The sequence below is a fragment of the Lissotriton vulgaris genome, chromosome 11 (genome assembly GCF_964263255.1).
Source record: "Lissotriton vulgaris chromosome 11, aLisVul1.2, whole genome shotgun sequence".
NCBI classification, from domain to species: domain Eukaryota; kingdom Metazoa; phylum Chordata; class Amphibia; order Caudata; family Salamandridae; genus Lissotriton; species Lissotriton vulgaris.
Window position 1 is genome coordinate 173,505,180 of NC_141699.1, and position 14,665 is coordinate 173,519,844.

The window sequence follows — 14,665 nt, forward strand, 5'->3', positions numbered from 1 at the left end:
TGACTCTTTAGTGGTTCATGCAGCTGACAGCAAGGGGAGGGGTAATGGGTTCCAACCTTGCCACCATTTATCAAATGGCAGAGAATGGACGAAGAAGTAGAGCCTTAAAAAAAAAAACAGGATTGTGTCTCGGGCTTCTGGCTCTGGGATCTGAAAATAATGCAATTAATCTGGTAAAGTACCTGTAAGGCTTCTAGCAGCTTACGAAGAAAGCAGCAGATCTGCCTGATGCACATATAGAGACAATACATCAGATGCTGGTTAAAGGTAAAGAGTCAATTTAAACAGTTTTCCAGGGACTCTTGTCTCCATTGCTAGTGGTTTGACAAGCATCTAGACAATAAGAGATCACTTCAGGAATTTGGCTGCAAGGTTTTCCTTAGAAAACCGCCTCAAAATCGCAGCCATGCTGCTGGATGGAATTAACTTGGGTGACCAACTTGATCACACTCAGGAAAAGTGTGACTAACAAACACTGCAAGATTTTAAGACTCCTAAGCCCTTCCATGTAGAGTAGCAACGGGACTGTCCTCATTTGCCCAGTAGTGCACTCTGGTACATTTGAAGCCCAGGGGAATTTAAGGCTGGCCCATTAAAGGCTTAGACCCAAGGGCCACCTCTTCAGAATCCCTGACAATTATTAGGACAATGGGTAACGCACAGGCGTCTGGCTCATATAGACTTTTTGAATAACTCAAAAGGAACAGTTGGATTCAGATGGCGCCTCACTGAGAGTTATTACATAGATGGTGCACCTGGTTGGTGCCCTATGGAAATTAAGCTGTAACATGAAGACAAAACGATTACCCTTTTCTGTGGGCCTGTGAAAATAAGGAAACTATCACTTGGGGCTTAGAAAGCCTTTCATACTCCCTTGCTATGCACTCCTCCAAAATCTATTGAGAGTGCAATCTAAGAAACTGGCTGATTAATCAGCAGCTAAACAAAAGCCCCAGAGTGCACAGTAGAAAAAAGTTCCCGCAGTCACAAATGATATTGCAAACCATGATTTCAGCTTGGGAGGACTGAGATGGCCACAAGTGATGTTCAGTGCCAGGAGGTGGAGTAATGAGGCGAAGAAGGCGGGAGAGGTACAACCAAAAAATCTGATTGCAAGTCATCGCATACTGTTCAAATAGATGTCCCATGTACAGCTTCTAAAGCAAGAATCTTAAGTGCACAGAACTTGTAGGCTTGCAAGAAGTATGGAAGCAAAGAGTGCATTTAAAATATGTTTTTTCTTAATACTCTTCAAGAGAGGTCCTAGTCAGCAGCCAGGACGTTCCATTGTCGGACAGCAAAAGTGACTGAACGTATCAGTACACAAAAAACTTGTGCCATGCTACATGACACCAGAACATAAGCGGGCACACTTTGCAGTCCTTAGCTCAACGGGACGTATGTTCATGTGTAAATAATAGGTTGTTGGCTTTTTCTTGGTGGAGAAAGATTGAGTGGTCATCAATGATGCTTGAGGTGACAATTGAAAACTGACATAATAAAAGAAAAAAAGCATCCTAGCAATTAAACAAATACTTTCCCTGTGTTTGAAGGGGAAAATAAACCAAGTAAAATCAATGCCTTTTCTCATTTCATACGGATTTATTTAAAAAATACTTTTCTCAACCAACCAACATGTCTAACAAATGTTTGGAGAGGACAATGTTACGATTGTCAACTACTTTATAGTTTTCACATGAGCAATTTACTAAAGTCAGAGCGTATAAAGAAATCTGTAAAAGTCTGTAAGTATGCCTAATAGAAGGAAAGGTTAAAACGCCTCTGTTTTGGTTTGCTGGCTACTTAAACAGCATGTTTGAGGAAAAGGAAAAAGAAAACAAGCCTGAACGCAGATATAGCAATACATTCGTGTAACATAATATGTTAAACAAACCAGTCCCCAGAGCACCAAAACAGATCAACTGCAAAAACAAGCATACAGTTAAAAAAATAAATACAAAAGTAACATTTTCAACTTTCTACCAATGAAGTAGCAAAATTACTCCGGCCTTCAACCATAATTTGCCGAGCAGGACTTATCTTTTTTGAACAAAAGAAAAGTACTTAGGATTATCGCTTAAAGCAGTTTTAGAGCTATTATTGTACAAGCAGGAAGAGCTGTATGAAAAATTACATGAAATGATCAATAGTGAGATCAAGTATCACTGTGCAAATGACATAAAATGTTCCTCTGTAAAACGAGTGAAAAGCAGAGCTTTCTACAGCAGGTCAAGACGGTTTGGGGTGGTGTACACCTACCATGTCTATACTTCCTGGTCTCATCCCCTCCTCAGTGCAGGCTGGTTAGATGCCTAGTGAACAGTTTCAACCATTTAATGTGCAAGCTACCATTCTCCTTTGGGAATTGAAGCGCCCCTAGGAAACATATACAGTTGGACCATATCCTAGATGCACGTCTGCTGGGTCATGTTCATGTCATTGGGTGGACCTAAAGCAAACCCATTATAGATTGAATAGAAAAGAGACCAGATCTGCAGCTAGCTTTGAGGTAAGCAATATAATTGTGGTTGTTCTCCAATAAGGCCGTTACAAAAACACTCTGATGATACACCGAGTCCCGGCTCTCAAGTTTAAAGATACTTTACAATAGTTCATTTTTGCCGTATCTACAGGCTGCTTGCAAGAGCTCCGAGTGGAAAACTGATAAACCTTATGTTGCGATCTTCTGATGAATGTATATAAAAAAGTGGTCAAAACTAGGCTGGGATACGGCCTCTACTTTATGTACAATAATTTAAATTGCCTGTATATATATTTTATTTTACCTAAAAAATTATTTTGTGATCAAAGTCCTTCATGCATTTCTGGAGGAAGTTCTGGATTAAGTTGATGGTTGAATGTCGCTCCTGTCTGTCAAAGTAAGTCACCCATCTTCTGGTGTGCAATCTATCAATGCCTATGGTAAATGGTTTTAGTTCTAGATTTTTAATTTTTTTATGGTATCCAGTCTCTTTTTCAACAACTCTCCAGCTTCCTGCAGCGTTTGCTGGTAACTGCTCCTGACTTTTCCTTGTGCAGTCCTTGTAAACAACATCTCTTCCTGAAAAAAAAGAGTAAGAACAATCAGCATCACCAAATCCATAAAACCATCACAATAGGTATACGCCTCGGGCATTGCAAAGTTGTTTTATTTGACTCACTGTCACTTGCTAGCATATGAAAGGTGCCCACCCTGAATTCGATGGGCCCAGCAGTGCATGACCGGATTTGAATCATGTAGATCTACTCCTTTTCACTAAACTTAGAATTCTGGAGATTAAAAAACTTTTAATGCCGCATGTTAAGGATTCTGCATGGCTGACATATTCCAAGCATTTGACAGAGGGTGCTTGCACGCATTAATATCGTAAGATATATGGCATGAATCAAGTTGCGTGACCTTTATGAGATACAATATTACAGAAGGTATTTTAGTCTGATGAATGGGTTAATCAATAGTCTACACTACACTGTAAATTAATTCAATTTCTAATAAAAAGGGGACAATAAGTATTCCTTTAGGTGTTGCCAGGACAATACAAATACAAAAAAATAAACCTTTTTCGTGAATGTAAAGGCTGATTGTGGTATCAAAACAAGGCTCTAAACTGAGCAGTATCTCAAACTAAGGACACAATCCTGCAAAGAATTGAAAAAACAAACCGGGCTAAAAACATCCTATATACACCCCAAAATAAAATCTTAATGGCTTAACTTTTTTCCACAGCGACGTTGTGTTGGCGGCATTTTAAAACATCTGTCAGAGCGGACAAATGTGGGTTAGACTGGCTACAAGAGGTGCCATCATACACTTTCTTTCACCTGCCTTTCAGGGATAGCAAAGGTGAAATGCACAATAGATCATTTAGCATTATAGGGGTCACTATGACTATACCTACTCAACACAATGACAACCCACATTTTAAGTTCTATAAAATATAACCAGTTTTTTTTAATGGTACTACAAATTAAGAATTTTGATGTAATAGATCATAACCTGAAGATTAAAGAAAACTATGTATGGATTACGTATTTGTATAGCACGAACGTGAATTGATTCAGTTCTGAATGGTTGACAAAAACATCTAGTCACTGAAAAGCAACTTTTCCCTTACACCTAGCTGTAAGAAATCACTGAATAAATTCCATTTCAGTCAGAAATCGTCAATGGTGGTTTATTAAGATATTAAAAGGATTTTTGTTTTACTTCAGTGTATCTGTAGGGAGTGGCCTGCAGAGGTTACTACCATTAAGACCTAAGGTGAACAACTAATTGGTGCACTATGAACAAAGCGAGGTTGTGACCTGTTTCTAGGTTGTGGCATCTGTACAGGGTGAGCCCAGCCAAGAAGAACAGAATCCCTGTAAAAGAGGTAGACAAGTACTATGTTGTGTTGTAGAATTATTTACATCTGTAGTATGTCGCAAACCTAGCAAGGTATTTTTTTTAGCAATCCTTTTTTTCGAAACACAAATTTAAGGAAATCTACTATGTATGCATCCAGAAACTACAGTTATTGTCCCCATGGGCATTTGACTACTTACATAGCACGCCATGTGAAAGGACCTTACAATGGAAACACTGAAAGAAGAGTTACTTTTAAGTCAGGGGAATGGAAAAAACCGCAATCAACCAAAGTATAGGACATCCTCTATGGATTCAACTCTTGATCAAGTAGCTTCTGAAAAAGTTCTAAGAATTAAAACTGGGTCTCAGCATGCCCAAGTCCGCATTAAGAGGAGCCACTGTGTCATGAGTTGGAGCAAAGATACCTTATTTTTAGGACCTATGGTGGAGGAGGAAAGTCATCTAGGTTTTTGTGGCATAGTATGGCGATTGGGGAAAGCTACCATTGCTGGGTGAGGACGATGTTGTCACAGGTGATGTTCTTCATGTGTTCACACTCTAAAGGAGAACGACAAACAGTACACAACAGAGAGGGACGATATGGGCAAACAGCTCTTCAAGTAAAAACATCTTGCTGCAGACTGTCCAGCAGGGTCCCACCCATATCTACATCAAGAAAAAAATGTATACAAAGTGTAAGACAAAACCAGATTATACCTCTGCATACTTCCATTTATTCCAAGCATACCAGGAAGATCACAGTAGTGGGCTTGCCTCTAGTGGAGCAAATGGAGTTGTCGTATGGGATGCACCAACAAGCACATTTAAATGCTTAAGCCCATTCATATGGAATGTCGTGCTCCTGACGCCATCCTTGTGATTTCTCTAACCAATATTAACCATTGAACACGGGATGCCCACCTTCTCATGGAGTTCTCCTGGAATCAAACCAGGCTGTGGTCTCCTGTTCTACCTTGTGTCGAAAGAGTCCACATCAAAGCTTAATTCTGCCCTTTTTAAAAGCTTAGTTTACCTTATCTAGGCCTCTTCGCCTATTGCTCCAGAACAATGTAAATTGCTATATCACACCTGAAAGGATATCAGAGAGATTTAATAACTATTTTATTAGCATGTGCCAGATTGACAATAGCTCGGCTCTGGATATCACGGAGTCCACCATCGGTTCTGGAGTGGTGGGCTCTGGTTAGAGAAACATACGATATGGAATCCGCATTAGCTAAAATGAGAGGGATCCAATCATTACGGAAACTGGAAAAAATCTACATTTAACTTCTTGATGACATTTACAGTTATTTATTTTCTCTCTCCTCATCTCTAATGAGTCTCAGAAAAGAATATTTCATTTTTCTTTTGTTCGGTCTGCTGATATGTATTTGCTGATCTGTATCTTTCTCATGTTGTCAATAAAAACAATTTTAAAAAAAAGAGAACAATTTAAACTATTTATTAACTTGAATTCCTTGATGTTGGGCTGGACGAAACAGAACTTACCTCAAACCCGCCCAAAACTAGAATGACCCAACCAATGGTCGGCATAGTCGCACAAGTTACTTACCTTGGCACAAGTAACTTACCTTCGGTAACTAAATATCTGTAAGAAACATTAGTTCGTGTTAGATTCCTTACCTTAGAATATCCCCAGGCATCAGACTGGATCCAGAAAGTTTTCGTCAGCAGTACCCCTGCGTGTCTGTAGGTGTCGTCTGCGGCTCCGCGCCAGTCGTCGGCGTCATAATCGTCGGGATGACGGAGTACTAAGACGCCGCCCTCGCGTGCTGACGTCAGTTCTGTACACAGCTTTCCGCGCCAGGAACGCCAAGCCATGCTAGAAACAGACACTGGTGCCATGAAACTAGGGCCCTCAAAGGGAGATACCTAAACCCTAGATATCGCAGAACGGGGAGGATGGGTGGGGCGGTAAGGAATCAAACGCTAACTAATGTTTCTTAGAGATCTATCGTTACCGAAGGTAAGTAACTTGTGCATCTGAAAGAAACATGTTAGTGTTAGATTCCTTACCTTAGAATAGATAGCCCAGCAACACCAACCTGGGTGGTGGGTCTGCGAACCAAGATCACACCAGAAAGTCCTGGAGAACGGATCAGCCGAAAAAGCCATCTCGCCAGACTTGGCTGTCCAGGCAGTAGTGCTTGGCAAACGTGTGCAGCGAGACCCACGTAGCTGCCTGACTGATGTCCTGCAAGGGAACTCCCCGACCCAGGGCAGTAGTAGCCGCTGTGGCCAGAGTGGAATGGGCGCGCAGCCCCAGAGGAGGCTCCTTTTTCGCCAAGGAATAACAGACCTTGATGCACAAAACAACCCATTGAGAAAATGATCCGCTTGTGCACCTCCCGTCCCATCTTAGCGTCCACGTAACCAACAAAGAGCTGGACGTCCATCAGGAACTGACATGTGCGGTCTAGGTAAAAAGAGCGCATGTTTTGGGTCCAGACGGTGGAGCCTCTCTATCTCTTTCAAGGGATGTGGAGGCAGAAAGAAGGTGGGCAAGGTGATGGACTGCCTGATGGGAAAGGCCGTAACCATCTTGGGCAGGAAAGAAGGACGAGTCCTCAGAACAACTTTGTCCGGATGGACAGAGAGGAAAGGAGGCGTAGAAGAAAGAGCCTGGAGCTCACTCACTCTTCTGGCAGAGGTGATGGCAACCAGGAAAGCAGTTTTAAGAGTCAGAAGACGGAGAGGGCATTTATGAAGTGACTCAAAGGGAGCGCACATCAGATAAGTAAGCAACAAGTTCAAGTCCCACTGAGGGAACATGTGTGTGATGCCTTTCAAGAATCTATTTACACCAGCGGACTTGAAAAGAGAAGGCTGATCAGGAAGCCTTAAGGCGGCTAAAATGGCTGAGAGATAGCCTTTGATAGTGCCTAGAGCAGAGCCCTGCTGGGCAAGAGAAAGAAGAAAGAGGAGAACATCTGAAAGAGAGGCAGAAAGTGGATCCCCAGCCTTTGCTGTGCACCATGCCACAAATTTGTTCCACCTGCAGGCGTATACCGTTTTTGTGGATGGACGCCTGGCTGCCAGAAGCACATCAGAGACTTCAGGAGGCAAGTCAAATGGCCTCAACTGTTGCCGCTCAATCTCCACGCATGTAGGTGGAGACTGGACAGGTTCGGGTGGAGGATGTTCCCAGTTGCTGCGACAGAAGGTCCTCCTGAAGAGGCTGACGAATCAGGGGATCAACTGACATACTGAGTAGCTCGGGATACCAGTACTTCGTGCCCAGTCCGGAGCCACAAGGAGGACTTGGGCCCGGTCACATCTGATCTTCTTCAGCACTCAGGGCAGAAGTGGTATCGGCGGAAAGGCATACAACTGACTGCAAATCCACTAGCGACGGAAAGCGTCTCCGAGCGAGTGCCGCCTTGGAAATTCCAACGCGCAGAACTGATGACATTGCGAGTTCTCTTCGGTGGCGAATAGATCTAACCAAGGCTCTCCCCACTGCTAAAAGAGACCTTGCGCCACGTCCGAGTTCCGACACCATTCGTGATCCACCATGCACCAGCGGCTGAGTTTGTCTACTATTGCGTTCAGGGAAGCTGCCAGGTGTTGAACCACCAGGGTGACGCTCTGGTGTTCCAACCATGTCGAGAGGCGCAGAGCCTCCTGACAAAGGGTCCACAACCTCACCCCGCCCTGTTTGTTGTAGTACCACATGGCGGTGGTGTTGTCCGTGAACACCTGCACTACACTTCCTCGGACAGAGGGAAGGAATGCCTTCAGTGCAAGTCGGATCGCCCGCAGCTCCAGAAGGTTGATAGCCGGGACTACGCTGGAGACCAGAGGCCTCGGATCTCCTCCTCTCCCATCCCAGGAGGGACACATCCATCACCACTGTGTGCTCCGGTTGGGGTAGGTAGAGGGATCTGCCTCTGACCCAATCGTGGTCCGTGAGTCACTACTGCAACTGTCTTGCAGTGCCCTCAGAGATAGGGACGTGGTCGGACAGGTTGCCCTGATGCTGTGCCCACTGGAACTTCAGGTCCCACTGTAGAGCCCGCATCCGCCACCTGGTGTGATGACCCAACAGGTTGCAGGAGGCCATGAGCCCCAGGAGCCGCAGCGTCATCCTGACCGAGACTCGGGACAAAGGCCGAAAGATAGGAATCAGAGCCTGAATATTCCGAACGCGCGGCTCGGTAGAATAAACCCAAAACTGCGCCGAGTCCGATGAAGAGGAGCTTCTGAGAGGGGCACAGGTGTGACTTTGGCACGTTGATGGAGAACCCCAGCGAGTGCAGGAGATAGGCCATAGTCTGGAGGTGGGAAGACGACTGTCTGGGGCGAGCCTGCCTTCAACAACCAGTCATCGAGATAGGGGAAGACTGGAACCCCTGATCTGCACAGATGAGCTGTGACCACCACCATCATTTTCATGAACACCCGAGGGGCACTGGTGAGGCCGAAGGGGAGCACGGTAAACTGAAAGAGCTCATGGCCTACCGTGAACCGCAGGTAGGGCCGGCAGGATGGGGATGTGGAACTATGCGTCCTGCAAGTCCAACGCTACAATCCAGTCTCCAGGGTCTAGGGCAGACAGGACCTTGAGCTAAAGTCAGCATTTTGAACTTCTCCTTTCGGAGGAAGCCGTTGACGCTCCGGAGGTCCAAGATAGGGCGCAGGCCCCTGTGCCCTTTTTGGGAACCAGAAAGTGGTGGGAGTAGCAACCACGTCTTACTTCTGGCCCAGGAACACGCTTGATGGCCTCTTGGCCAAGAGGGCCGTAACGTCCTCCTGCAGAAGTTGCAAGTGATCCCCCGACATGCAGTGGTTCTGCAGTGGCATGGCTGGAGGGGTCGCCTCGAAGGGGAGGGAGTAGCCCCTTTGGACAATTTGCAGCACCTACCTGTCTGAAGTGATGGTACGCCAGTGGAGCAGGTGATGGTGAACCCTGCCTCCCACTGGCGTTGAATGGGTCTGAAATCTCGGACTAGGAAGGCCTTGAGACGGATGCTGTGGGAGTTGATGTGGACTGACCGGGCCTCTGTCGTCCTGCACCACCACAGCAGTTAACACGTCCGCAACCGCGTTGAGGTTGGTTCTGCGGCCTGTGGCTGGATGAACGTGTGGGGGCGCCCTTTCCTCAGCGACAAAAGGGGCGAAAAGCAGAAGTCTGCTGGTGCTGGCCCGACAGGCCCAAGGATTTGACCGTAGCCCTGAAGTCCTTGAAACGCTCAAGCGTACTGTCTGCTGTGTCGCCAAAAAGGCGACTGCCATCGAAGGGCATGTCCATGAGCGTGTTCTGGACATCCCCTGAAAAATTGGCAGACCTCAGCCAGGCATGGCGACGGATCACCACCGTCGTGGAAATCGCTCTGCCCAGCGAGTCCGTGGTATCAAGTCCACATCGGATGGAGTACCATGCCGCATCTCGCCCCTCAGCAAGAGCCTGGGCGAGCCCAGTCTGGGCCTCCTCCGGACACTGATGCAGTACGTCCGCCACCGTATCCCACAGAGAGTGGGTGTAACGGTCCAAAAGGCATGCGGTATTAATGGACCGCAACCCCAAACTGACTGAAGAGAACAGTTTCTTCCCAAACTGATCTAGCCTTTTGGATTCCCGATCCGGGGGAGCGGACGGGAATGCGGTCTGGGACGTAGAGGCCTGGATCACCAGACTCTCAGGAGTGGGGTGGACGGACAGAAAGCAGGGGTCGCCAGGAGCTGGGCGGTGCAGTCGGGTCACGTTCCTATCCACAGGGGCACTTTGGAGGGCCTGGACCAAGTGCCCATCAGAAAGTCGGAGAGGGCCTAGGCTCCTAAGAGCCTACTGGCGGTTGAAGCACCTCAGTGAGGAGATTAGTCCTCTCGGCCGCAGCAAGGAGCTCAAGTGCCAAGACCTTGGCTGCCTTGCGCAACACCATGCTATATGTAGCACCCTCCTCCGTAGCCACGGAGGGAGGAGAGATGAAACCAGTGTCTAGCGAGGTGTCAAGACCACTGGCCCCCCCAGCTCATCTGCCCAGTCCTGACTTAACTGACCCCTCCCAGTCCTCCCCTTCATCTGGGTCCTGATAAACAGGCATAAAGGACGGAGCCGGGTCCTAGGTGAAGGCCTCACCCATTGACGTCGGAGACGGCGCCAAGTGGCGCCGTTCCAGCTTCGGACCCGGACTGAAACCGGGGACGGCGGTGTCCGAGGACAGCGCTGGGAGTGGCACCGTAGGGGTCAGCGACAGCAGAGGAGCCGTGAGATCAACAGGCGTCGACCGGGATCCAGGCCTGGATCCCGAGGGGTCCTGCAGCGTTGGGACCGAAGCCGCCGGCACGCTAGGGCCCCCAGTCAGGTGCGTGGGCCCGAAGGCATTAAGAGTCCCCATGGCCACGAGGAAATCTTGAATCTCGCACGGAGTCACAGGGACCGGAGGGAGTGGGGCCGGACAAGACTCCTGCGGCTCCGGCGAAGGGTGGTGCCACCCAAACCCTCGGCCGAGTCGCGCGACCGGTGAGGGGAGTCAGAAGATCGATGTCGCCTCTTCAACTTACCGGAGGACTTCGAGCCAGATGAGCGGTGATGGCTGGACGAGCGTCGATGGCTGCGGCTCCGCGACCGGTCCCTCGACTTCTTCCTCGACCGGGACCTCGAGCGGCGTGGAGCCGACTGCCGGAGTTCGAGAAGCTTACGGGACCGCTCCCGCCTAGCTTTCGAGGTCAAGGCCCGGCAGTCGGGGCACAACTTGTTGTCGTGGTCAGCCCCGAGACAGTAGAGACACCGGCGGTGGGGGTCAGTTACCGACATCAGACGGTGACAGGAATCGCACGGTTTAAATTCAGGCATCCCTACCGGCACCAGTCGAATCGACTCAAAAAAGATAGTCAAAATAGACCAAAAAAGTTAGTCAAAAAGTGACTGAGGGCACTGGTGTTTCTTTCAGATATATAAGCACAGCTATCTTTTATTCTCTTTGGCTCCACTGCATGCTCAAGCACAGCCACATGTTCCTAGCACAATACTATATGGACTGCATTAAAAAAACTCCTGGAAGTATTACTAGTGCAGTTATCTAGTTACACTCCAAGCAACATGAATATATGAAGAAATTGATTAATAATTTGATCAGATTTTCTTAAAGTCACCCCCAAGAAAATCCTTGCACTCCTTTTCACCAATTAAAGTACAAAGTGAGCTTGAATCAGTTATCATGCCTAACCTAATTTCTCCCATCATCCCATTGCTGCAAGGAATGCAATCATCTTTCTCCTCCACTCGTGCCAATTCATCCTCCTTCCTCGACAGCATGTTCATCCTAATCTTTTTATTCTGCTCCACACTTTACCGAACACTCTTTTTATTGCACCTAAAACATCTTAAACTCCAGTCGCTTCAAACCTGGGAAAGTTCTCACACTGGTCAAAAGAGTCTTGCTGTCACAAGACAAAAACACCCCTGCCCCCCCCCCTCTTTAGGTCGAGCTTAGCAGCGTGCATTCGCTGCTCTGCGAGGCTTCTTGTCTCTACCCTGTGTGGGTCTGACTCCTCCAACGCATTGGATTGGCTTTTGCATGCGTCTTACTATAATGAAAGCACACCAATGGCTAAAGGTGGGTGCATGTCCCACCTCTTTGGTAAGGTTCACTCCCACTGTGTTTTGCTGTGGGAGCGAGCAGCAGCTCGCAGGGCGGCAGCTGCAGTGCTTCCTTGTCTCCCCTGCACCACTCCCCCTTGTCTCACTGTACCCGCCCCCACCACTCCTCTGGAGCTGCTTGTTATTACAATGCACGGGCCTTTCGCAAACACATGCAGAGCCTACTGCCAGTGCTTCCTGTGCTGTCAAGTGTATCACATTGGATAACACATTAACACACATGTAATTTATTTCAGCATTCCCACAGACAAATGTTTTAGTTTGTATACTTTTCATGGTTTTGTAGCTGGCTCTGTCTTGGGAGTAAATACCTCTAATCCTTTCATTGGGAGCAAAATACCAATCATAATAATCAACAATAGCCACTGGATTTACGGCTATCCTGATGTACCTGGTGTTTCAGAGTATTGTCAACGCCTCATCGGGGATACTAAGCACTATATAAATACAATTGTAATGCGACACTCTTCCAAGATGGCAGCGCAAAGAGCCCATGTCGTCCGTCTTCTGTGATCATGCGGTTATGTCTTCTCTGTCAATGCTGCACGAGGTTGGAGGTGATGCTCGTGATATCTGTTTCCCGCCAGCAGCCTAACCTCGGAGAGTGGGCGTCCTGCCTTCTCTGTATAACATGCCGGTTGCTGGGGACTGGCTCAGTGCACCGCTGAGCCTGGTGCAAGGGCTCTTTGGAGAGTGTGGGAGGTTAGCAGGATTCTTTAGGAGGGACTTACAGAACGCTGGCCTGGGGATATCGCGGGTCTGACAAGGTACACTTTGCATGAGGTACAGTTCGATAGGAACTTAAGCTGACCAAGAGAGTGCAGAAGGGGTGAGTTGGTTGTATGAATGCGATGGGAAACTTTGAGAGAATTCAGTGCGCGTTCGCTTGCGGAAGGAGTGGGCTGGTGTCTGCCTCATTTTTTATTTATATATAGCATTCATATATTAATTATATATGCTTGCTGCATGGCAAAATGCCTTTTTTTTCATTTAATGTTTAACGTTTAATTCGTTAGTGAGGCTGCCAACTCACACTGACCAGTAAACATCATGGTTAGAGAGTAATGATCAGGTAGTTCATACTCTATAATTTGAAAGCAGATAGCACTTTAAAAATTACACACACAAATGTCATAGAATTGAGGGAGAATACATAGCAGCTACAAGCAACTGATTATATGGAAGCATTTATGCCATAATTAGTGAAATACAAACAAGGAATTAATCCCAATGATATTTTAAAGGAATATAATGTAATATATTTTAAATGCCTTTTTTTGTCGAGTCTTATTTTCAACTTGAAAAACAGAATGTAGGTCTAGTTGTACACAGCGTTAAGCCCACAACCCTATATAGGGCCAGCCGCGTTTGCAGGTGTTTCTCTGGGCACATAAAGAAGCAACATGAGGGGCAAGTATAAACACAGGATGTGGCCTACAACCCCTGCGTGGCTGGCCGTGTGGTACATTATATAGCACTATATCGGTTTGGTGTCGGATTGCACAAGACCCCTGAGGAACAGTAACTTAATATCACAAGCAAGAAGCCCAAGAGAGACAAACAGATGACTGGACAGAGACGTCGAAGGGAGAGAAAGTAGGAGAAAGGACAGGTAAATATCAGCAAGAGTAAGAGTGGTGTGTGCTGGCAGGGAGGGAGCGCATAGCGGGGCATATTATTGAAAGGCCTGTTACTTATGAGGGGGGGGGGGGGGGGGGTGTTTAACGCGTCTAGATCTGGTTGTGGGAGTATTCTACCGGGGTCATGTGGAATTATACCATCTTCAAAGAGTCGCAGTGTCCTAAGCTTGGAGGACATGTAACGAGCATGCTCTGTTGTGCAGAGGTATTTAATCAGAGGTTGCCAGACAGCTTTAAAGGAATTGTTGCGCGCTAGCAGCCACGCTGTAAAGAGTTCCATAGTTATGACATGCCCTAGACCCACATACCTAGCAGAAATTGGAGGGGTCTCCGCTTTCTTCCAGTATAACGATATGAGCTGTTTAGCAGCTTCGAGCATGTGAAGCTGTAGAGTCCAATCACTGCGGGTAAGCGCCTTTAAGCTGGCAGGCTTAATGCCCAAAAAGATCGTGCTTGTGGCGTCAGGCAGGGGGAACCCCAACACCCTTTTAATATGGCTAAGGACCTCCTTCCAGAACAGGGTCAGGAGTGGGCAAGCCCACCAGATATGTATGAAATCTCCGGATGCAGTTGAACACCTCCAGCACAAGGGGGAAGAGGCAGGGAACATCCTGTGCAGCCGTGAGGGCATATTGTACCATTGTGTCATAATTTTGTATGCATTTTCCCACTGAGGAATACTACGCTAGACCTTAGGGATATCCTGCCATTAGCGGTTCTACTGCGGGGGCGTGATTTCCGCGGTGGACGTCAACTGCCATTGAGGCTGGTATGGGGTGGGAAGGCATTGTCAGGGGTGTTGTAGGATCTGGTAAATTGGAGATTTGAGGCTCTTTGATTCGTCAATGTAGCAGACCAGCCGCTCAAAGGGGGTGATTTGGCGGGTAGCCGCCTGTTGCGTTTCCAACGAGGAAACCCAATGCCCCAGTTATGCGTATTACATTCCCGCTCCCTGCGGGAGACGAAATTCTTCTCTGCACTGATCAAATGTCTTGAGCGTAACCCTGCTCGTATAGATCGCCGATCACTCTGCACCCCCCCTTGCGCCCA

At 47.3% G+C, this 14,665-nt stretch overlaps 1 protein-coding gene across 1 annotated transcript in view; it reads right to left on the reverse strand.

Annotated features, from left to right (window-relative positions):
* Nucleotides 1-1,582: 1,582 nt before the first annotated feature.
* Nucleotides 1,583-14,665, reverse strand: part of NAA25 (N-alpha-acetyltransferase 25, NatB auxiliary subunit) — an 893,576-nt gene continuing 880,493 nt past the window's right edge. Inside the window, exon 24 of the mRNA XM_086943077.1 lies at nt 1,583-3,061. Coding sequence (XP_086799203.1) covers nt 2,939-3,061 — 123 coding nt within the window. The 3' untranslated portion in view covers nt 1,583-2,938. The remainder of the gene's footprint in view (nt 3,062-14,665) is intronic.